The sequence below is a fragment of the Anomaloglossus baeobatrachus genome, chromosome 1, assembly GCF_048569485.1.
Source record: "Anomaloglossus baeobatrachus isolate aAnoBae1 chromosome 1, aAnoBae1.hap1, whole genome shotgun sequence".
Taxonomy (NCBI): Eukaryota; Metazoa; Chordata; class Amphibia; order Anura; family Aromobatidae; genus Anomaloglossus; species Anomaloglossus baeobatrachus.
The window spans coordinates 391,049,695-391,072,426 of NC_134353.1; the positions used below are offsets into that span (position 1 = coordinate 391,049,695).

The 22,732-nt window shown below is 48.6% G+C and overlaps 1 protein-coding gene across 1 annotated transcript; it reads left to right on the forward strand.

The window, feature by feature from the left end:
* The first annotated feature begins 3,002 nt into the window (after positions 1–3,002).
* On the forward strand, positions 3,003–19,327 carry DOHH (deoxyhypusine hydroxylase). The gene is made up of 4 exons (XM_075337834.1): positions 3,003–3,299; positions 12,582–12,658; positions 17,759–17,996; positions 18,722–19,327. The coding sequence occupies exons 1-4, from the start codon at positions 3,020–3,022 to the stop codon at positions 19,039–19,041; spliced, it is 915 nt and encodes a 304-aa protein (XP_075193949.1). The 5' UTR covers positions 3,003–3,019; the 3' UTR covers positions 19,042–19,327.
* The last annotated feature ends 3,405 nt before the right edge of the window (positions 19,328–22,732 follow it).

Genomic DNA, 22,732 nt, shown 5'->3' on the forward strand with positions numbered 1-22,732 from the left:
AAAGGATTTTTTGGATGTGTGTTTTTATTTTCTTTAACAAACAGGTTAATCATGGAAGGTATCTTGGTGAGACATCTGCCATGATTAACCTAGGACTTAGTGGCAGCTATGGTCTGCTGCCATTAACTCCTTATTACCTCGATTGCCACCGCACCAGGGCAATTCGGGATGAGCCGGGTACAGTCCCGGGTCAGTCGCATCTCATGGATGCGGCTATTCCGGGCGGCTGCTAGCTGACATTTTTAGGGTGGGGGGGCTCCCCATAACGTGGAGCTCCCCATCCTGAGTATACCAGCCTTCAGCCATGTGGCTTTACCCTTGCTGGTATTAAAATTGGGGGGAACCGCACGCCGTTTTTTTTTAATTATTTATTTATTTTACTTCATGATATAGACCTGCCCACCGGCAGCTGTGATTGGTTCCAGTGAGACAGCTGTCAATCATTGTGGGGGCGTGTCTGACTGCAACCAATCATAGGCGCCGGTGGGCAGGGAAAGCAGGGTATACGAGATTGAATAATGAGTGGCCGGCATTTTCAAAATTGAAGAAGCTGCCAGAGCAGTGTGAACGCTGTGCAGCGCCGTGACAGTGATCGGGAATCAGTGAGTATGAGAGAGGGGGAGACTGACCGACATGGACAGAGAGAGAGACTGAGATAGAGACACACCGACAGAGAGAGAATAGAGCCGTTTAATTTAAAAAAAAAAAAAAAGTTAGAAATTGATACATAGATATATAAATTTATAGAAAGATAAAGATAGATAGATAAATAGATAGATAGAGGGATAGATAGATGCATAGAAATATATATATAGACATGGATAGGAAGTAAGCCACATTAAGGAAGTAAATATAGATAGATACATAGATACATAGATAGTTAGTTTAATTTTGAATATAAATTATATTCAAATTTATAAAACAATATTGAGAGATTGCTATAGATAGATTTAAGTTAGATGAATATTGATAGATATAATGAAAAATAAACATATTTAATGTACATTAAAATTCCATTTTATTACTATATATATTTTAAAATAAAACTATATAAATGTTGTATGTAGATTTATAGGGCTAAATAAAGATTTTGAAGACTTTAAAACAAAACTATGTTCTTCTGATTTTGTTTGTCAAGGGAAAAAGGATCCTTTTTGCCGCATACAACCGATATTGTGAAAACACAATCCGGCGCCCATTGAAATACATTGCAGCTACTGCTGCAATGTACAGGATCCGGTCAGCTGCTGTTTTTGGTCTGAGACAAAAAACGCTGCATGTAGGGTTTTTAAAAGATGGTTAAGGCTGCTTTCACACTACGTTTTTTTAACATGCGTCATGAACGTTTTTTTTGCTGTAAAAGCGGATCCTGCTTTTACAGCCAAGAAAGGCATGCAAACGCATGTGTTATTTTGCAGGATCCTGTCACTTTAAGTTTATGGGCGGGCATTGGAGTCATGTGATCGGGAGTGAGGGGAACTGAACATGATAGACTGGGAGCCGGCATCTGACAGCTGCGAGGCTCGTAACCAAGGTAAACTTCGGGTAACTTGCTTAGATACCGATATTTACGTTGGTTACGAGCATCAGCAGCTGCTAGGAGCCGGGCTCCCTGCACACGTAACCAACGTAAACATCGGGTAACTAAGAGAAGCGCTTTGCTTGGTTACCCGATATTTATCTTGGTTACGAGTGTCCGCAGCTCTCAGGAGAGGGAGGTGGAGAGACAGAGAGGGAGGGGGAGAGAGAGACTGATCACCCGAGGCTGGTTTCTGGGCATGCTCAGTAGAGCAAGCAGGATCCTGTCTATCAGCGTGCCAGCATTCACATGTGTTTGCGTGCAGTATAGTCAGGATCCAGCAATTTGCAGTATTTGGACGCAGCTCAAAAACGCTACAAGTAGCGTTTTTGAGAAATGTTAAAAAACTGCAACTTGTTGGATCCTCACTATAACGCACGCAAACGCAGGTGAACGCATGTTAACGCGAGTCCATTGCAAATGCATTGAAATGAAAACGCATTTGCACTAGATCCGTTTTTGCGTTAAAAAAACGTTCATGACACATGTTAAAGAAACGTAGTGTGAAAGCAGCCTAAAAACAGCAACTCACAGGATCCTGAATCTGCCACATGTAAACGGATGCAAACGCATGTTGCCGCTAGTCCATTGACAATGCATTGAGCAGACAACGGATCCGGCAACATGCAGTTTGCATTTTTCTGCCGACCGGCAGAATACCACTGATGTGAAGCTAGCCTAAGGCTACTTTCACACATCCGGTTTGAGCACTGCGGCTCAATCCGGCTGTGAAAACTATGCAACGGATGCGGCGAAAACACCGCATCCTTTGCATAAGTTTTTACATGCGGCCCGTCTGGTTTTTTTCCGGTTGCGGCATGCTACTGAGCATGCGCAGTGGAAAAAAACGCATGCGGCGAGCGGATGCGGTTTTTTCCGCATCGCGCCGCATCCGGCCTCCATAGGTATGCATTGAAAAATGCGCCGCAGCGGCCGGATGCGGCGCGATGCGGTGTTTTTTGCCGGAGCAAAAAACGTTGCAGGGAACGTTCGATCCGGCCGCCGCATCGGCTAAATCTGCCGCATGGGGCAAAAACCGGACCGAACGCAAGCCCCTGCGGCACAATACGGCACTAATGTAAGTCTATGCAAAAAAAAACGCAACCGGCGTTACAAAAGCCGGTTGCGGTTTTTCTGCAGAACGCCGTATTGTGCCGCAGAGCAAAAATCCGGATGTGTGAAAGTAGCCTTACATTAAATATAAAGCGCGACTTCAGGGGAGAATGAAGAAACCCCACTGGAGTAGGACTTTAACTATTCCCGCCCAATGGAGATAAGATTGCAGCAAAATGAGGGCGATGGAATATTGTGACTGTTCGGGGCCTGACCACTAGAGGGCGCAGCGTGCTCCTGACAGGACACTGCCGGATGCAGCACGGCTTCTCTGTGCCATAGCCTCGGAACTCGCTCGTCACTTCCTCTACGCTGTAGCTTCCGCAAATGGCGGCGCCCAGTAACAGCCAAGTGGCAAGTGTTGGCCGGTTGCTGCTGGACACGGGTGTCGCTTTACCAGCCCGATTCCGTGCATTGTTTACTCTCCGTAACCTGGGCGGGCAGGAGGCTGCAGAGTGGATCGGCCGCGGCTTTGATGATAAGTCCGCGCTTCTGAAGCATGAGCTCGCCTACTGCTTAGGGCAAATGAGAGAGCGGAGCGCGGTGCCCGTACTGTGCGCTGTGCTGAAGGACCGGAGCCAGGAGCCCATGGTGCGCCATGAAGCAGGTATTCTCCAGAGTGTAACCACGTGACGGGCCGGCTCTACAGGCAGCCGGAGGGAGGGACACCTGGGGCTGGTGATGTGTGTATGGTGGGCACACTATGGAGGCAGCCTGAGGGAGGGACACCTGAGGCTGGTGATGTGTGTGTATGGTGGGCACACTATGGAGGCAGCCTGAGGGAGGGACACCTGGGGCTGGTGATGTGTGTGTATGGTGGGCACACTATGGAGGCAGCCGGAGGGAGGGACACCTGGGGCTGGTGATGTGTGTATGGTGGGCACACTATGGAGGCAGCCTGAGGGAGGGACACCTGAGGCTGGTGATGTGTGTGTATGGTGGGCACACTATGGAGGCAGCCTGAGGGAGGGACACCTGGGGCTGGTGATGTGTGTGTATGGTGGGCACACTATGGAGGCAGCCTGAGGGAGGGACACCTGGGGCTGGTGATGTGTGTGTATGGTGGGCACACTATGGAGGCAGCCGGAGGGAGGGACACCTGGGGCTGGTGATATGTGTATGGTGGGCACACTATGGAGGCAGCCTGAGGGAGGGACACCTGGGGCTGGTGATGTGTGTGTATGGTGGGCACACTATGGAGGCAGCCTGAGGGAGGGACACCTGGGGCTGGTGATATGTGTATGGTGGGCACACTATGGAGGCAGCCTGAGGGAGGGACACCTGGGGCTGGTGATGCGTGTATGGTGGGCACACTATGGAGGCAGCCGGAGGGAGGGACACCTGGGGCTGGTGATGTGTGTATGGTGGGCACACTATGGAGGCAGCCTGAGGGAGGGACACCTGGGGCTGGTGATGTGTGTGTATGGTGGGCACACTATGGAGGCAGCCTGAGGGAGGGACACCTGGGGCTGGTGATGTGTGTGTATGGTGGGCACACTATGGAGGCAGCCTGAGGGAGGGACACCTGGGGCTGGTGATGTGTGTGTATGGTGGGCACACTATGGAGGCAGCCTGAGGGAGGGACACCTGGGGCTGGTGATGTGTGTGTATGGTGGGCACACTATGGAGGCAGCCTGAGGGAGGGACACCTGGGGCTGGTGATGTGATGTGTGTGTATGGTGGGCACACTATGGAGGCAGCCTGAGGGAGGGACACCTGGGGCTGGTGATGTGTGTGTATGGTGGGCACACTATGGAGGCAGCCGGAGGGAGGGACACCTGGGGCTGGTGATGTGTGTGTATGGTGGGCACACTATGGAGGCAGCCGGAGGGAGGGACACCTGGGGCTGGTGATGTGTGTGTATGGTGGGCACACTATGGAGGCAGCCGGAGGGAGGGACACCTGGGGCTGGTGATGTGTGTGTATGGTGGGCACACTATGGAGGCAGCCGGAGGGAGGGACACCTGGGGCTGGTGATGTGTGTGTATGGTGGGCACACTATGGAGGCAGCCTGAGGGAGGGACACCTGGGGCTGGTGATGTGTGTGTATGGTGGGCACACTATGGAGGCAGCCTGAGGGAGGGACACCTGGGGCTGGTGATGTGTGTGTATGGTGGGCACACTATGGAGGCAGCCTGAGGGAGGGACACCTGGGGCTGGTGATGTGTGTGTATGGTGGGCACACTATGGAGGCAGCCGGAGGGAGGGACACCTGGGGCTGGTGATGTGATGTGTGTGTATGGTGCGCACACTATGGAGGCAGCCGGAGGGAGGGACACCTGGGGCTGGTGATGTGTGTATGGTGGGCACACTATGGAGGCAGCCTGAGGGAGGGACACCTGGGGCTGGTGATGTGTGTGTATGGTGGGCACACTATGGAGGCAGCCTGAGGGAGGGACACCTGGGGCTGGTGATGTGATGTGTGTGTATGGTGGGCACACTATGGAGGCAGCCTGAGGGAGGGACACCTGGGGCTGGTGATGTGTGTATGGTGGGCACACTATGGAGGCAGCCGGAGGGAGGGACACCTGGGGCTGGTGATGTGTGTGTATGGTGGGCACACTATGGAGGCAGCCTGAGGGAGGGACACCTGGGGCTGGTGATGTGTGTGTATGGTGGGCACACTATGGAGGCAGCCTGAGGGAGGGACACCTGGGGCTGGTGATGTGATGTGTGTGTATGGTGGGCACACTATGGAGGCAGCCTGAGGGAGGGACACCTGGGGCTGGTGATGTGTGTGTATGGTGGGCACACTATGGAGGCAGCCTGAGGGAGGGACACCTGGGGCTGGTGATGTGATGTGTGTGTATGGTGGGCACACTATGGAGGCAGCCTGAGGGAGGGACACCTGGGGCTGGTGATGTGTGTGTATGGTGGGCACACTATGGAGGCAGCCGGAGGGAGGGACACCTGGGGCTGGTGATGTGTGTGTATGGTGGGCACACTATGGAGGCAGCCGGAGGGAGGGACACCTGGGGCTGGTGATGTGTGTGTATGGTGGGCACACTATGGAGGCAGCCGGAGGGAGGGACACCTGGGGCTGGTGATGTGTGTGTATGGTGGGCACACTATGGAGGCAGCCGGAGGGAGGGACACCTGGGGCTGGTGATGTGTGTGTATGGTGGGCACACTATGGAGGCAGCCGGAGGGAGGGACACCTGGGGCTGGTGATGTGTGTGTATGGTGGGCACACTATGGAGGCAGCCGGAGGGAGGGACACCTGGGGCTGGTGATGTGTGTGTATGGTGGGCACACTATGGAGGCAGCCTGAGGGAGGGACACCTGGGGCTGGTGATGTGTGTGTATGGTGGGCACACTATGGAGGCAGCCTGAGGGAGGGACACCTGGGGCTGGTGATGTGTGTGTATGGTGGGCACACTATGGAGGCAGCCTGAGGGAGGGACACCTGGGGCTGGTGATGTGTGTGTATGGTGGGCACACTATGGAGGCAGCCGGAGGGAGGGACACCTGGGGCTGGTGATGTGATGTGTGTGTATGGTGCGCACACTATGGAGGCAGCCTGAGGGAGGGACACCTGGGGCTGGTGATGTGTGTGTATGGTGGGCACACTATGGAGGCAGCCTGAGGGAGGGACACCTGGGGCTGGTGATGTGTGTGTATGGTGGGCACACTATGGAGGCAGCCTGAGGGAGGGACACCTGGGGCTGGTGATGTGATGTGTGTGTATGGTGGGCACACTATGGAGGCAGCCTGAGGGAGGGACACCTGGGGCTGGTGATGTGTGTATGGTGGGCACACTATGGAGGCAGCCGGAGGGAGGGACACCTGGGGCTGGTGATGTGTGTGTATGGTGGGCACACTATGGAGGCAGCCTGAGGGAGGGACACCTGGGGCTGGTGATGTGTGTGTATGGTGGGCACACTATGGAGGCAGCCTGAGGGAGGGACACCTGGGGCTGGTGATGTGTGTGTATGGTGGGCACACTATGGAGGCAGCCTGAGGGAGGGACACCTGGGGCTGGTGATGTGTGTGTATGGTGGGCACACTATGGAGGCAGCCTGAGGGAGGGACACCTGGGGCTGGTGATGTGTGTGTATGGTGGGCACACTATGGAGGCAGCCTGAGGGAGGGACACCTGGGGCTGGTGATGTGTGTGTATGGTGGGCACACTATGGAGGCAGCCTGAGGGAGGGACACCTGGGGCTGGTGATGTGTGTGTATGGTGGGCACACTATGGAGGCAGCCGGAGGGAGGGACACCTGGGGCTGGTGATGTGTGTGTATGGTGGGCACACTATGGAGGCAGCCTGAGGGAGGGACACCTGGGGCTGGTGATATGTGTATGGTGGGCACACTATGGAGGCAGCCTGAGGGAGGGGGGACGGGACACCTGGGGCTGGTGATATGTGTATGGTGGGCACACTATGGAGGCAGCCTGAGGGAGGGGGGACGGGACACCTGGGGCTGGTGATATGTGTATGGTGGGCACACTATGGAGGCAGCCTGAGGGAGGGGGGACGGGACACCTGGGGCTGGTGATATGTGTATGGTGGGCACACTATGGAGGCAGCCTGAGGGAGGGGGGACGGGACACCTGGGGCTGGTGATATGTGTATGGTGGGCACACTATGGAGGCAGCCTGAGGGAGGGGGGACGGGACACCTGGGGCTGGTGATATGTGTATGGTGGGCACACTATGGAGGCAGCCTGAGGGAGGGGGGACGGGACACCTGGGGCTGGTGATATGTGTATGGTGGGCACACTATGGAGGCAGCCTGAGGGAGGGGGGACGGGACACCTGGGGCTGGTGATATGTGTATGGTGGGCACACTATGGAGGCAGCCTGAGGGAGGGGGGACGGGACACCTGGGGCTGGTGATATGTGTATGGTGGGCACACTATGGAGGCAAAAACAAAAAGCAGCACCAAATGTGCACTACAGCACTAAACATTCCAAACTGTACTTATTTTAAAAATTTTGAGATTTTTGGCAAAAAATTGCAATTTCTTGAGCTGCTTCGCCACGTCACGGCAAATCTCATTTGAAGCAGTCCTACACTAAAATATTTTTATAAAATGTGCCATACGTGTTCACATTAAGTCATCAGGCTTTGTCCACAGGCTATTTACTTCATGCAGCATTTGCTTGGACCTGTCCCGCCCACAGCCATGACTCAGTCATGGGTACGGGATTGAAATAGACCAGGTGAGTGCTGCTAAGAGCAGTTCTACTATTCATATGTGAGGCCGTATGGCACATTTTATAAAAATATTTTAGTGTAGGACTGCTTCAAATGAGATTTGCCGTGACGTGGCGAAGCAGCTCAAGAAATTGCAATTTTTTGCCAAAAATCTCAAAATTTTTAAAATAAGTACAGTTTGGAATGTTTAGTGCTGTAGTGCACATTGGTGCTGCTTTTTGTTTTTTCTTCATTGAATTGGTCGGTGGCTGACCTCCACCTTGCTTTGCACCCCAATTTGGGGCTGGTGATGTGTGTATGGTGGGCACACTATGGAGGCAGCCCGAGGGAGGGACACCTGGGGCTGGTGATGTGTGTGTATGGTGGGCACACTATGGAGGCAGCCCGAGGGAGGGACACCTGGGGCTGGTGATGTGTGTGTATGGTGGGCACACTATGGATGCAGCCTGAGGGAGGGACACCTGGGGCTGGTGATGTGTGTGTATGGTGGGCACACTATGGAGGCAGCCTGAGGGAGGGACACCTGGGGCTGGTGATGTGTGTGTATGGTGGGCACACTATGGAGGCAGCCCGAGGGAGGGACACCTGGGGCTGGTGATGTGTGTGTATGGTGGGCACACTATGGAGGCAGCCCGAGGGAGGGACACCTGGGGCTGGTGATGTGTGTATGGTGGGCACACTATGGAGGCAGCCCGAGGGAGGGACACCTGGGGCTGGTGATGTGTGTGTGTATGGTGGGCACACTATGGAGGCAGCCTGAGGGAGGGACACCTGGGGCTGGTGATGTGTGTGTATGGTGGGCACACTATGGAGGCAGCCCGAGGGAGGGACACCTGGGGCTGGTGATGTGTGTGTATGGTGGGCACACTATGGAGGCAGCCTGAGGGGGGAGGGACACCTGGGGCTGGTGAGTGTGTGTGTGTGTGTGTGTGTGTGTGTGTGTGTGTGTGTATGGTGGGCACACTATGGAGGCAGCCCGAGGAGGGGAGGTACACCTGGTGATGTGTGTGTATGGTGGGCACACTATGGAGGCAGCCCGAGGGGGGGGGGGACACCTGGTGATGGGGGTGTGTGTGTGTGTGTGTGTGTGTGTGTGTATATATATGTATGTATTGTGGGCAGACTATGGAGGGTCTGTGCACCCTTAGGCTATGTGCCCACGCTACAGGATTTGCCGCGGATTTTGCCGCGGATTTACCGCGGATTTGCCGAAAATCTGCAGCAGCAGCACTTCCAAGCCATTTCAATGGCATTTTGGAAATGCTGTGCCCATGCTGCGGATTTTTCCGCTGCGGATTTGCCGCGGATTTTGATCCGGAAAAATCTGCAGCATGTCAATTGTTTGGTGCAGATTTGGTGCGGATTTTTGGTTTTGAATGGGGAAAAAAAAAAAAATGAAATCCGCATCAAAATCCGCGGCAAATCCGCGGTAAATACGCGGTAAATCCGCGGCAAATCCGCGGGTGCGGATTTGCCGCGAAAGTCGCGGATTTTCAGGCAAAAAAATCCGCAGGGACATTCTAGCGTGGGCACATAGCCTTAGTATATTGTCTTCCTTCCCCACCTTGTACTTGTTTAATATAAAAATAATATTTAAATATTGCATGACAAGATGGTTGATCGTTCTCTTTTGTGGTTAGACTATGGAGGGAGCGTGTGTGTGTGTGTGTGACTGAAAGGGGAACGCCTGGGGCTGGTGATTGGTCCGCTCCTATATGAAAGACACTATAATAAAGGCTTACCCTATAATGTGTCTGCAGGGAGACAGCTGGGCCTAGGCAACCACCTACCCTCAGAATAGTTTCTAGCATAGCTGATTTTCAGCACAGCCACTCAGTGCATCGTGGTGGGACTAATCATGTATGGACACCTTGCAGATTGTCCCTAGAATGTTTGGGTTTCTTCCAGGTTAGTGGACGTGACTGGCTTGGTTGGTGGGTTTGGCGGTTTCCTTCTATCCACTATAATCATGCAAGAGGCGGGTTGGGGGGGGGGTTAAGCAAAAAGACAATGCGCTGGATAAAGATGGAGGGCGGTTTATTTTTCTATGCTTTTGGAAGTGGCCACACTTCTTTCTCAGGAGAACCAAGTCCAACTTGGTGTTTTTACTGTGGAAAAAGTGTGGCCACTTTGGAACGCATAGAGAAATAAACCGCCCTTCATCATGATCCTGTGCAGTGGGTTTTTGTTACTTCTCAGCAGCTCAGTGTAGTCACCGTTTCTTTGGTTACTTTGCATTTGTAAACCACAGTTAGGGTCCACATGTTGTAGTGAGAAAACCCTCTTAATTTACGGAGTTCAGGTTTTCAAAAGCATGAACTAGGTACTACAACGTACTGGCACTACAACGTACTGGTCACAACAAGTATTTTAATCCTTCAGCATTCACTGCATTTGAAACCATGCGTGTTTTCCAGAGCATAAATCATTGTTATACCTCCATATGAATTCCCAGAGGGGTGTAATTTCCAAAATTTGGTAACTTGAGGAGCTCTGCAAATGGAGTCCGCAAACTATTCTGGGAAAATCTGTGCTCTAAAAGTCAAATGGTGCTCCTTCCCTCCCAAGTAGAGTTGAGCGCACCCATTGAGGTTCGGGTTCTGGGTGGTCAGCCATTCCGGACCAGGAGTTGACCTAACCTTCATTTGAATTCACCAATTGGGCAGTTCAGGCGTCCGCCCTCATGGAGCCAGCCATAAACGGATCACTTCCGTGGGCAGGGTTTTTATTTGTTTGGTACACACTACACCTGATCATGCTGTTGTTACCCTCAGTGTGAGCTGATCAAACACTGCAAGCGTCTCACACTGGGCTGAGCACCGAGCGTACCTGAGCACAGCAATGCTCGCTTCAGTGGTTTGTATTTATAAGGCCTTGTGCCCACGTGGTGGGTTTTTTTTTTTCTTAAGGCATTTTTCCTTGCTTCTTTTAATCAATAAAAGCAAGGAAAAAGTATCCCAGCAAAGTCTATGAGAATCGTGACTTGCTGTGCACATGCTGCTTTTTTCTTGCAGATTTTGTTGCTGAAAAAAGAAGCAGCGTGTCAATTGTTTCTGCATTTATTTTCTGTGTTTCTATAATCCCCTGCAATGCTTTATCGCTACAGGGGATTATAGCGCAGCACTTCGCCTCACACATCATGCATACAGCATGGTGTATGAGGCTCTCCGCAGCTCAGTAACCCGGGGTCATCACAGTGACGACCCAGGATTACTATGGCCACGATCAGGGTCCTGTGATTGCATTACAGGGACCTAATAACCAGGGAGAGGTAAGCGATTCCTCTGCCTGCCTCCTGAATGCAGTAGTCGCACTGATCATAGCATTTAAACTACTGGGAGCGTCGTAGACACCACCTCAGGCAGTGAGAGCCGGGTACCAGCTGTAAGATCAGCCGAAGACCCGACAGTAATTCGAAGGGGGGGGTAACAGCAAAGGAACCCCCCCCCTGCAATCGCCATGACTAAGAAAAGCACAAAGAAGGAAAAAAACGCAATAAAATGCTCTTTGTTTCAGCTGCTTTTTTTTCCTTCCAACGTGGGCACATAGCCTTAATCACCCTATCTCTGAACCAGAACTATTTTGTTTTTTTTTGGCGGGGATTCTTTGTTCAGTACAAAATCTAGGGTTAAAACAACATTTTAGTGCTAAAAATGTAATTACTTTTTTTTTTTTGCCCAATAGTATAACATTTTGTGACGCACACGTGAATATGATCACTGCACCCCTGGATGAATTCTTTGAGGGGTACAGTTTGTAAAATGGGGTCACTTGTGGGGGGTTTCTGTGTTCCTGGCACGTCAAGATCTCTGATAATGTGGCACCCAAACTATTCCAACTTAATCTGACGTCCAATATGGCGCTCCTTCCCTTTTGATCTTTGTATTGTGCCTCAAAAAGTAGTTTTAGACCACATATGGGGTACTGGTGAACTCCGGAGACATTGTGTAACAAAGTTGATCTATTTTCTCGTGTTTGAAATTTAAATTTCTGGGGCCAAAGCCACGTTTAAGTGGTGTAATGTGATGGCTTGTTATTTGTGGGACGAGTTGATGTTTTTATTGGTACCATTTTTGGGCATATATGGATATTGGGTCACTTTATTTGGGAGGCAGCATTAAGCTGAAGCAGCAATTGAGGCATTGCATTTTGGGTTCATATTTACGCCTTTCTCTGTGTTTGTAAAAGCGGTAAGACAGCTTTATTCTTCGGGTCTGTACGATTACAGGGACACCACATTTATATTTAATGTTTTCTGCTTTTACACAATGATAATAATAATTTTATTCATTTATATAGCGCTATTAATTCCACAGCGCTTTACATACACTGGCACAATAAAACCTTTTTATTGAAGAAATAATGTTTTTTGCTTCACTATATTCTAAGAGCTATAGCTTTTTTTATTTTTCCGCTGCCAGAGCGTTGGCTTGCTTTATTGCGTGACAAGATGACATTTTCAGCGATCCGTTTCCGGGGCAGGCGGATCCCCTTTCCCCTCCACAACTACCCCCTGTACTCAGAGTAGGCCTCGTCCCTTGTCAGTCAGCCGAGTCTATTGCCAGCTGCTGTGTTCAGCAATACTCTCCAAGATTTTAGAAGTGTCCACAATAGAAAATTCTAGTTTCTCTAACCTGCTGTAACTTTTAGACACTTATTACAGGTAATTGCCTTATCTGAAAAGCTAGTGTGAGCATTAATGTGGTCCTCATTGTCATCTCTTCCTAGGTGAAGCTTTGGGGGCTATTGGAGATCCAGACGTCCTGGAGCTGCTGAAAGAGTATAGCCAAGACCCTGTAATAGAGGTAACAAGGAACACCTTCATTACCATACTTATATTCAGTAGTGGCTAGAATGCTTTTTCTTTTTAGTAAATCCATAAAGTAAGGAGTTGTCTGGCACCAATACCTAACACACAGCTAGCTCCACTTGTGAATCTCCAGGTATACTAGCAACGTCCATATAGTATCGGACCCATACAGAGCGGTGTTACACCTGACAATCGGCACAAACGTCCAAATCCAGCACTCACCCTTAGTAAAAAAATCTTTATTTCATCGGAAAGTAAAAACACAGCAGGGGGATGCAGGAGACGTATCTCGTGTCCCGCTCCTGTGTTTTTGTGTTTTTCTTTTTACTAAAGTGTCTCAACTGCATCGCCAATCATGACGGCTGAAAGATTTCTGTACTAAACGCCATGGAGCATATTAGTGAGCCTGCACAGGTTAGTCAAATGGTAAAACCAGTTAGTGAGTAATGTAGGCTATATTGTGACAATAGCAGCTACAAGAAGTGGGACTTGGACAGCAAGTGACAGTTCTTGAAGCTTATGGGGAAATTTTACTAAGGAGTGGGGGAAAAGTATATTTTGGAAATACCCCCCCCCCCGCACATGTCAATTAACCTACTATAATAGACAACGGTACAAATTAAAAAAAGGCTGTGAAATCCAATGCATATGTATCATATGATCAATGGATATGATATTGACTGACACAGGATATATTATAGCAATTAGCAGACTAATATGTAGTAAGGGCAAATCGCAGTGTGCGCAAGTGACAAGCAAAGGAAAAAAGTGACCAAATGTGCAATTTCACAGAGGATATAAATTTTATTTACTTACAAAACAGTGAATTAATCTATGAATTTGGTGAAATACTGTATATATTCACAGCAGAATGCAGAAAGGAAGGACTACCAAGCACTTCACAACTTGCAAACAGTCCCTCACTACTTTCAAGTCTGCACTCACTGCTACTAAACAAACCTACTTCTCATCCCTCATATCTTCTATCTCATTACCCTAAACAGCTATTCAACACTTTCAATCCTCTCCTCCTTCCCCCGGCACCACCTCCCTCTCATCTGAAGACTTCACCTCTTTCTTCAAGCAGAAGCTTGATAACATCAGAGCAAGCTTTGGCCAACAATCCCCACAGCTCCTCCTCACAACTACTCAGTCCTCTTCCTCCAAATCCAGTTTCTCCACCATGACAGAAGATCATCTTTCCAGTCTACTCTCAAGATCAGATCTCACCACCTGTCTACATGACCCCCTCCCATCCCAGCTCATCCCCAATCTCACCGCAGTCTTCATCCCCACCCTAACCTATCACTATAACTGTTATATTTCTCTCATGCTTTAATCACGCCATTTAAATAATGACGAAGACCCTTTTACCACAAACTGCGCACATCACTGAGAAATCTATGATGTGTTAATAAGATTCACCACCAGAGGTCACTAGCGTTGTGATGTCCTTGCAGGATTATAGGGGTTTGATATCAGAACACTAGTGACCTCTGGTGGTGAATTTTATTAACTCATCATAGATTTCTCAGTGATGTGCAGTTTGTGGTAAATGGGTCTTAGTCCTTCCTTTTCCGTGTATTCTGCGGTTTATTTTTAAAAAAAAAAAATATATTCTAATCTCTATCCCCAAATTCATAGATTAATTCACTGTTTTGTGAGTAAATAAAATTTAGATCCTCTGATAATTGGACATTTGGTTGCTTTTTTTCCTTTGCTTATCTATATCAGACAACGGGTATAACTCCAATCCTTGCCAGCCTGGCATGCACTGCCAATTAGTAGCCACATCCTACTTCTGCTCACTTTTAAGTCTCCCCAATTTTGGTACAAAGAGGGGCGACTGGCGAACCTTTTGTAGGGGTTCTAGGTACTCAAAGCTCATTGCTGAGTGAAGGGCTTCCACAGAGGAGCTAACTTAGTACAAATTCTTGAACAATGTAGTGCAGGTCGAAGGAGCGGTGTGAATGCTATTTTTACGTGATGAGCTGCTGTTTTGGGGTTTTTTTTGTTGTTTTTTTTTTTTTTTTTCCCCCCACCTTGATACTATTTTGGGATAGATATATTTAGTTGCTCCCTATTGCATTTTTCGTCGTGACTAAAAAAAAAACATAACCATTTTTCTTTTCTCGATATTTATCAATTATTTTTTTTTTTCCTGACCAAAACCTGATCTTGCGCCAGGAAATCTCATTTCAGTTATCTGCGTTTTTGGTGCGTTTTTTTTTTTCTGCAAAATGGGTTGTATTAATGAAAAAACATTGCAAAAACGCTGCAAAGAATTGACAAGCTCATTCTTTGAAATCTGCAGCAAAAATGCAGGTATTTGATAAAACAGGAAACAATGTGTGTGTGTGTGTATGAGATTTCAGAAATTTCATAACTTTGCTGGGACTGTAAAAAAAAACCCAGCGTTTTGTTAGCATGGATTTGCATAAAACCAAGGCAAATCCGCAGCTAAAAAACACTGCAAAAACGTACCAAAAAAACCCTGTGTGAACATAGCCTTGGTGTTTAATTTTTTTTTTTTACTTTGAGCATACTTTTAACTGGTGAGGTAACACTGTTTTGTTTTTTGGTTAATCTTTTCTCTAATTTTCAAGGGGGATGATTTACTTAGTACTCAAGATGCACTTCTCAGATCTCTGCCTCATTCAGACACCAGGTTGTCTAAGAATCCATGTGATTTTAGATTTCTGAAAGCAGTCATCACTATTCACTTGCTTTTACTGGACAACCCCTTTGTCTATCATCATGGTAGGTGATTATTGGCTGGTCAGTGGAGTGTGATTGCTGGGACAATTCCATTCAAATTGTTTACATTTGGCAAATAGTGAGGGGTAAGGGTACCGTCGCTACGTGGTCGCTGGTGAGCTGTCAATCAGGCAGATCTCACCAGTGACCAGCCCCCAGCAACGCGTGGAAGCGATGCTGCGCTTGGTAACTAAGGTAAATATCAGGTAACCAAGCGCTTGGTTACCCGATATTTACCTTGGTTACCAGCGCACACCACTTAGCGCTGGCTCCCTGCACTCCTAGCCAGAGTACACATCGGGTTAACAAGCAAACCGCTTTGCTTATTTACCCGATGTGTACTCTGGCTACGTGTGCAGGGAGCCGGCACTGGGAGCCTGAGAGCGGTGGACGCTAGTAACCAAGGTAAATATCGGGTAACCAAGCAAAGCACTTTGCTTGGTTATCCGATATTTACCTTGGTTACAGCCTACTGCAGCTTCCAGACGCTGGCTGCCTGCACATTCAGATCGTTGCTCTCTCGCTGTCAAACACAGCGATATGTGCTTCACAGCGGGAGAGCAACGTCAAAAAATATGAACAAGCACTGTGTGTAATGAGCAGCGATTTTCACAGCAGGGGCCAGATCGCTGCTCAGTGTCATACACAGCGAGATCGCTGATGAGGTCACTGGTGCGTCACAAAAACCGTGACTCAGCAGCGATCTCTCTATGTGAGAAGTACCCCTAACCCCTTACTAATTAACTATTCACCAAATGTAAAGACTTTAAATGGAACCGCTCTCACTTTGACATACTGTATAGATACGTCAGCCATATCATCTGAACGGACAATCCCTATAAGGTTTTGTGTGCACGCTGTGTCTTTGTGGTGACTACAAATATGCACGTTTTTGGCCGAATAAAAACTTCACCCACAGCAAAAATGCACAACAAAACCACATGCATTTTGCTGCATTTTTGTCCAATGCATTTTTAAGTCAAATCTATTGATGGAAAGAACAAAGAGAACAGAATAGCTCAATAAATATAGCTAGCTTGGCCAGCAGTTTTAGTTTTTTTTTTTTTGTTTTTTTTTTTTGTTTATTTTTGTGGTGTTTTTGTTTTTTTTTCCTTTTTTTTATTTTCCACAAAATGACAAGGGTTCCCCCCCATTTTTCATCTCTGCACAGGAGATGAAAAATAGAGGCGATTTCACGCTGTTTTATTAAATTGTTTGATTTATCTGGAAGCAGAAGAAAAAAAAAAGTCCGTCCCCATTTTTCTAAAACCAGCCAAGGTACAGCAGACAACTAGGGGCTTATATTATTAGGGTGGAAAGCACTATGGTTGTTTTGGCTCTCTCCAGTCTAACAATAGCAGCCCACAGCCACTCCAGAAGTGCTCTTCCCGTTGCCCTGGTGCAGTGGCAATCGGGGTGATAAGGAGTTAATGGCAGCCCTCAGCTGCCACTAAGCCCCTGATTAGTAATGGGAGGCGTCTGAGACCCCTATCACTAATCTGTAAGTAAAAGTAAATAAACAGAAACCCGCAAAAAATCCTGTATTTGAAATAAGACAAACACCCTCTTTCAGCACTTTAACCCCAAAAACACCCCTGCAGGTCCTACGTAATCCACACGAGGTCCCACAACGCTTTCACCATTGCTACATCTGAAGGTCGGAGCGAGCGCCATAGAATGACTGCTCGCTGTAAGCTTCAGATCAATGTAACATACTACACACGCTCAGTTGAAATGCAATCTCTTTATTACACACACAAATGCGAAGAACAGCAACACAAAACTGTGACGTTACAACCTTTTTACGGTCTTATTCATACTGTCGCACTGTTAAGTGTGTGTAGGGCATAGTGCCACTGTAAGCTCCAGGCAACAACTGAAGTGAGCCGCACGGTGACGTCACTCAGGTGACTTGTGGTCCTCCCTGAGGTGCATTAACTTGTGATTGATTGCAATACAATTCTGCTGTACATAGTATAAATTGTAATCTCCTATGAAGCTCTGCATATAGCTGGCCTTTAGGAAAGGACCAAGATGACACTAATGGGTACCTTCTGGCAGTTCCCAGCTGCCATGTTAACATTTCGGTCACCCATAATAACAGGGCCGTTGTGCACATTTAACAGCAATTGCGCTATGTGAATGCCACTGTCTGTGATTGACAGGGGCATTTAAATAGTTATATAGCAGGGATCATGGCTAGCATTGGTCACTGCTGTTATGCAGATGCAAGCTATGTATTACTATGGTACTGATGACGAATGTGTTATGTTGAGGAGAAACAGAAGATTTCATCTGGAGATGAATTACTGTACTTTATTTTTTTTTCCCCTTCTAGGTTGCAGAGACATGTCAGCTTGCCGTACAAAGGATAGAATGGCTTCAGAGTAACCCAGATGCCCCTGATGATAATCCTTTCTTGTCAGTGGACCCTGCTCCTCCTGCTGAGGAAAGAGATGTTCCATCACTGCGTGCTATCCTATTAGATGACAACTTACCGCTATTTGAGCGTTATCGGGCCATGTTCGCTCTACGAAATATTGGAGGGAAGGAGGCAGTTCTGGCGTTGACTGATGGTAAGTTATTTCAGGAAATAAAAAAAGCAATTTTTTATTTAGTTCTATTTTTAATTTGCAAATGTCGCATCCCTGTCTTTGATGCTTTCTGAGGAATTGAAGCTTACATCTTTCCCAGCATGTAGTGACTAGATTACACAGCAATCATCTGCCTTTAACAGCAACCAGTATAGCTGACCTGCTGTTATCCAATGCTATGATCAGTGTCTAATAGCAGCATTTAAAGCATGTGAACTGGGGGGCTCATTGTTCCACACGACCATTGGCTACCTGCCGATTTGTGGGGGTCTGACACCTGGCTATCACACTTGTCAGCTCTTTGCTGGTCCTGTGGTAGCCATAGCTAAACTGTATAAAACCAGTCTGATATTGGCGTAGCCAGGGCTAGTTCATCTTTTTTTTTTTTTATTTATTTTTTTTTTTTAATTCCTATAAAACCCCTTTAATCTACACAAAGCTGGTTGGCAGTGGGGTCTTGGGTGTCAGTCGGGCCAAGGATGGATGTGTTCATAGGTCTTTTAACCTAAAAAGCTATGCAATTTTGATTAAATGTATTTTTTGTGTATATATATATATATATATATATATATATATATATATATATATATATATATATATATATATATATATATATATATATATATATATATATATATATATATATATATATATAATATTAGTATTTATTCTAAACACATATTTTTTAATTTTTTTTTTAATTTCAGGTCTACACTGTGGTGGCTCGCTTTTCCGTCATGAAATTGGATATGTCTTGGGTCAAATGCAGCATGAAGCAGCAGTTCCAGGGCTTGCAGCAGCATTGGATCGATTACAAGAGAATCCAATGGTCCGGCATGAGTGCGCTGAAGCATTAGGATCTATTGCTCAAGAGGACTGTTTAAATGCACTGAGAACACATGTGGGCGACCTAGAACAAGTGGTTAGAGAGAGCTGTGAAGTGGCTTTGGATATGTACGAATATGAGAATAGTGGAGACTTCCAGTATGCAAATGGTCTCAGCCAAATCCAGGAGCGGGCCTCCTAATGTGGCATACTATATATTTGTAGAGAATGCTACTCTACAAGCCTTGAACTTTGGAAAATAAAAGATGGAGTATGCTTTCCAGTACAGAATTAGTTTATTAAATTATATATTGTACTTTATCTTCAGGCACACTTATATTGAAACGTTATGAAGATGTATGTGCATGATGACAAGGCATTGTAATGCCATGACCATACAGTAATGAAGGGGTGATTCCATAGTCTTCATTTGTCCTCACTTATAAATTCTTTACACTAAATCAACTTCAATAAATGCCTATAGTGTTTTACAATATTTATTGATTCAGTCTCAAACTTTGTGCCACCACATTACACTGTTTGGTGTCTGGCAAGGCTTGGCATTTGCTTGCCATCGGTGGTCTCTAGCTTTTTACAAGCAGCCAGTGCACATTTCTTGGCTATTTTTTTTTTTTTTTTTTGCTGCAATAGCTCCCTATATTGCTGTTTTTATTTCAAATGTAATTTTCTTTGTCGCTCCTAATTGGGAGACCCAGACAATTGGGTGTATAGCTACTGCCTCCGGAGGCCACACAAAGTATTACACTAAAAAGTGTAAGGCCCCTCCCCTTCTGGCTATACACCCCCCCGTGGGATCACGGGCTCCTCAGTTTTATGCTTTGTGCGAAGGTCAGACATCCACGCATAGCTCCACTGTTTAGTCAGCAGCAGCTGCTGACTATGTCGGATGGAAGAAAAGAGGGCCCATTCTAGGGCCCCCAGCATGCTCCCTTCTCACCCCACTTTCTGTCGGCGGTGTTTGTTAAGGTTGAGGTACCCATTGCGGGTACGGAGGCTGGAGCCCACATGCTGATTCCTTCCCCATCCCCATTAGGGCTCTGGGTGAAGTGGGACTTTACCGGTCTCCAGGCACTGAGACCGTGCTCCTTCCACAGCCCCCGGAGAATCGGCTGGATATGGAGCTGAGTATCGTCAGGGACAGGGCCCTGCTTCGTTAAGGTACTCTGTGTCCCCGGGCATACCGCGCGCACACCGCAGCATGCTGGGCGTGTTAGTGCGCCGGGGACATCAGCGCTGCTGCGCTTGTGCCATTCCTCACTACAGCGCTGCTGAGTGAGTAGACTTAGTACGAACGGCCGCGCCGGCCGCTGGGGTCAGTTTTCACTGCGACGCGGCTGGGACTTGTGGTGCGCCAGGGACTTCCGCGCTAGCCGTGCATGTATGACGGCCGCGCTTATTACTACAGTCCCCGGCTTTTGCGGCCTAGTTCGTTTCGTTCCCGCCCCCAGACCTGCCAGTCAGGGGGAGGGCGGGACGCTGTACAGACCATCAGCGCTGAGGGCTGGAGTCTGCTTTACATACTCCAGCCCTCACACTGGGCACAGTGGGACGCCAGTTTCCCGCTCTTTGTTTGTGGCACGCCCACGGTCCGCCCCTCCTCACAGGACGCCGGCAGCCATTCCTGTCTGCACGCTGAGCTGGAGAGGGGAGACTGGGAGACCCAGACACGGGATTCTGCGACCTCACACCCGCTTTTCAGCGGGCGGTAAGCAGCCCTCAAGGGCTCACCCCCACTTGTGCCGAAGTGTACTTTGTATTTTTGTGCTTGCATACTATACATTACACTGTACGGTCGCTGGTGACTCTCTGCTATATACCCTCCTAGGTTACTCAAGGCAGACAACAGCATGTCGTCCGCAAAAAGCAAACGTGCCAAGGCACAGACTTTATATGCTGCTTGTACCGCATGTGGGGCTGCTCTACCGGCAGGTTCCACTGACCCCCATTGTGTGCAGTGCTCGGCCCCTGTGGCACTTGCTCAGCCGGGGCCGCTGCTAGTGGTGACCAAGGGAGAACCACCTGTGAATGCTGTCCAGGTGACAGGGACGGAGTTTGCAGTTTTTGCTGACAGATTGTCTATGACTATGTCTAAAATTCTTGAAACATTGCAGTCTAGACCAGTAACTCAGACCATGGGCACTGTTGAATCATTGCTCCCTGGTCCCCCTCAGCTGGATCTCTCCCGAGCTCAGGAGGTGTCGCATGCACCCCAGGGTGACGACTCTGACTCGGACGACAGTCCCAGACGGCCTAAGCGGGCTCGCTATGAGCGGCCCTCAACTTCATCACACTGGTCAGGGTCCCAGCTGGACGACTCTCTGTGTGATGAGGCGGATGTGGCTGATCAGGATTCTGATCCTGGGACCGTTCTCAATCTGGATACACCTGATGGTGACGCCATAGTGAATGATCTTATAGCGTCCATCAATAGAATGTTAGATATTTCTCCACCAGCTCCTCCTGCGGAGGAGTCAGCCTCACAGCAGGAGAAATTCCATTTCAGGTATCCCAAGCGTAAATTGAGCACTTTTCTGGACCACTCTGACTTTAGAGACGCTATCCAGAAACACCACGCTTATCCAGATAAGCGTTTCTCCAAACGGCTTAAAGATACACGATATCCTTTTCCCCCTGACGTGGTCAAGGGCTGGACCCAGTGTCCCAAGGTGGACCCTCCAATCTCCAGGCTTGCAGCTAGATCCTTAGTTGCAGTGGACGATGGGGCGGCACTTAAAGATGCCACTGACAGACAGATGGAGCTCTGGTTGAAATCCATCTATGAAGCTATTGGAGCGTCGTTGGCGCCAGCATTCGCAGCTGTATGGGCACTCCAAGCTATTTCAGCTGGGCTTACACAGGTCGACACGGTCACACGTACATCTGCCCCGCAGGTGGCACCATTGACCTCTCAAATGTCTGCATTCGCGTCTTACGCGATTAATGCTGTCCTAGACTCTACGAGCCGTACGGCAGTGGCGTCTGCCAACTCTGTGGTTTTACGTAGAGCCTTGTGGTTGAGAGAATGGAAGGCAGATTCTGCTTCCAAGAAGTGCTTAACCAGTTTGCCTCTTTCTCGTGACCGACTGTTTGGTGAGCGTTTGGATGAAATCATTAAACACTCCAAGGGTAAGGATTCATCCTTACCTCAACCCAGACAAAACAAACCCCAACAGAGAAGGGGACAGTCTGGTTTTCGGTCCTTTCGAGGCTCAGGCAGGTCCCAATTCTCCTCGTCCAAAAGGACTCAAAAGGATCAGAGGGGCTCAGATTCTTGGCGGACTCAATCACGACCAAAAAAGACAGCCGGAAGAACCGTTACCAAGACGGCTTCCTCATGACTCTCAGCCTCCTCTCTCCGCATCCTCGGTCGGTGGCAGGCTCTCCCGCTTTGGCGACATTTGGCTGTCACAGGTCAAAGACCGTTGGGTGAGAGACATTCTGTCTCACGGGTACAGGATAGAGTTCAGTTCTCGTCCTCCAACTCGCTTCTTCAGAACTTCTCCACCTCCCGACCGAGCAGATGCTCTTCTGCAAGCGGTGTCCGCCCTAAAGGCGGAAGGAGTGGTGACTCCCGTTCCTCTTCAGGAACGAGGTCGCGGTTTTTACTCCAATTTGTTTGTGGTGCCAAAGAAGGACGGGTCGTTCCGTCCCGTCCTGGATCTAAAGCTGCTCAACAAACACGTGAAAACCAGGCGGTTCCGGATGGAATACCTCCGCTCCGTCATCGCCTCAATGTCTCAAGGAGATTTCCTAGCATCAATAGACATCAAGGATGCTTATCTCCACGTGCCGATTGCGCCAGAGCATCAGCGTTTTCTACGCTTCGTTGTAGGAAGCGAACACCTGCAGTTCGTAGCTCTACCTTTCGGGCT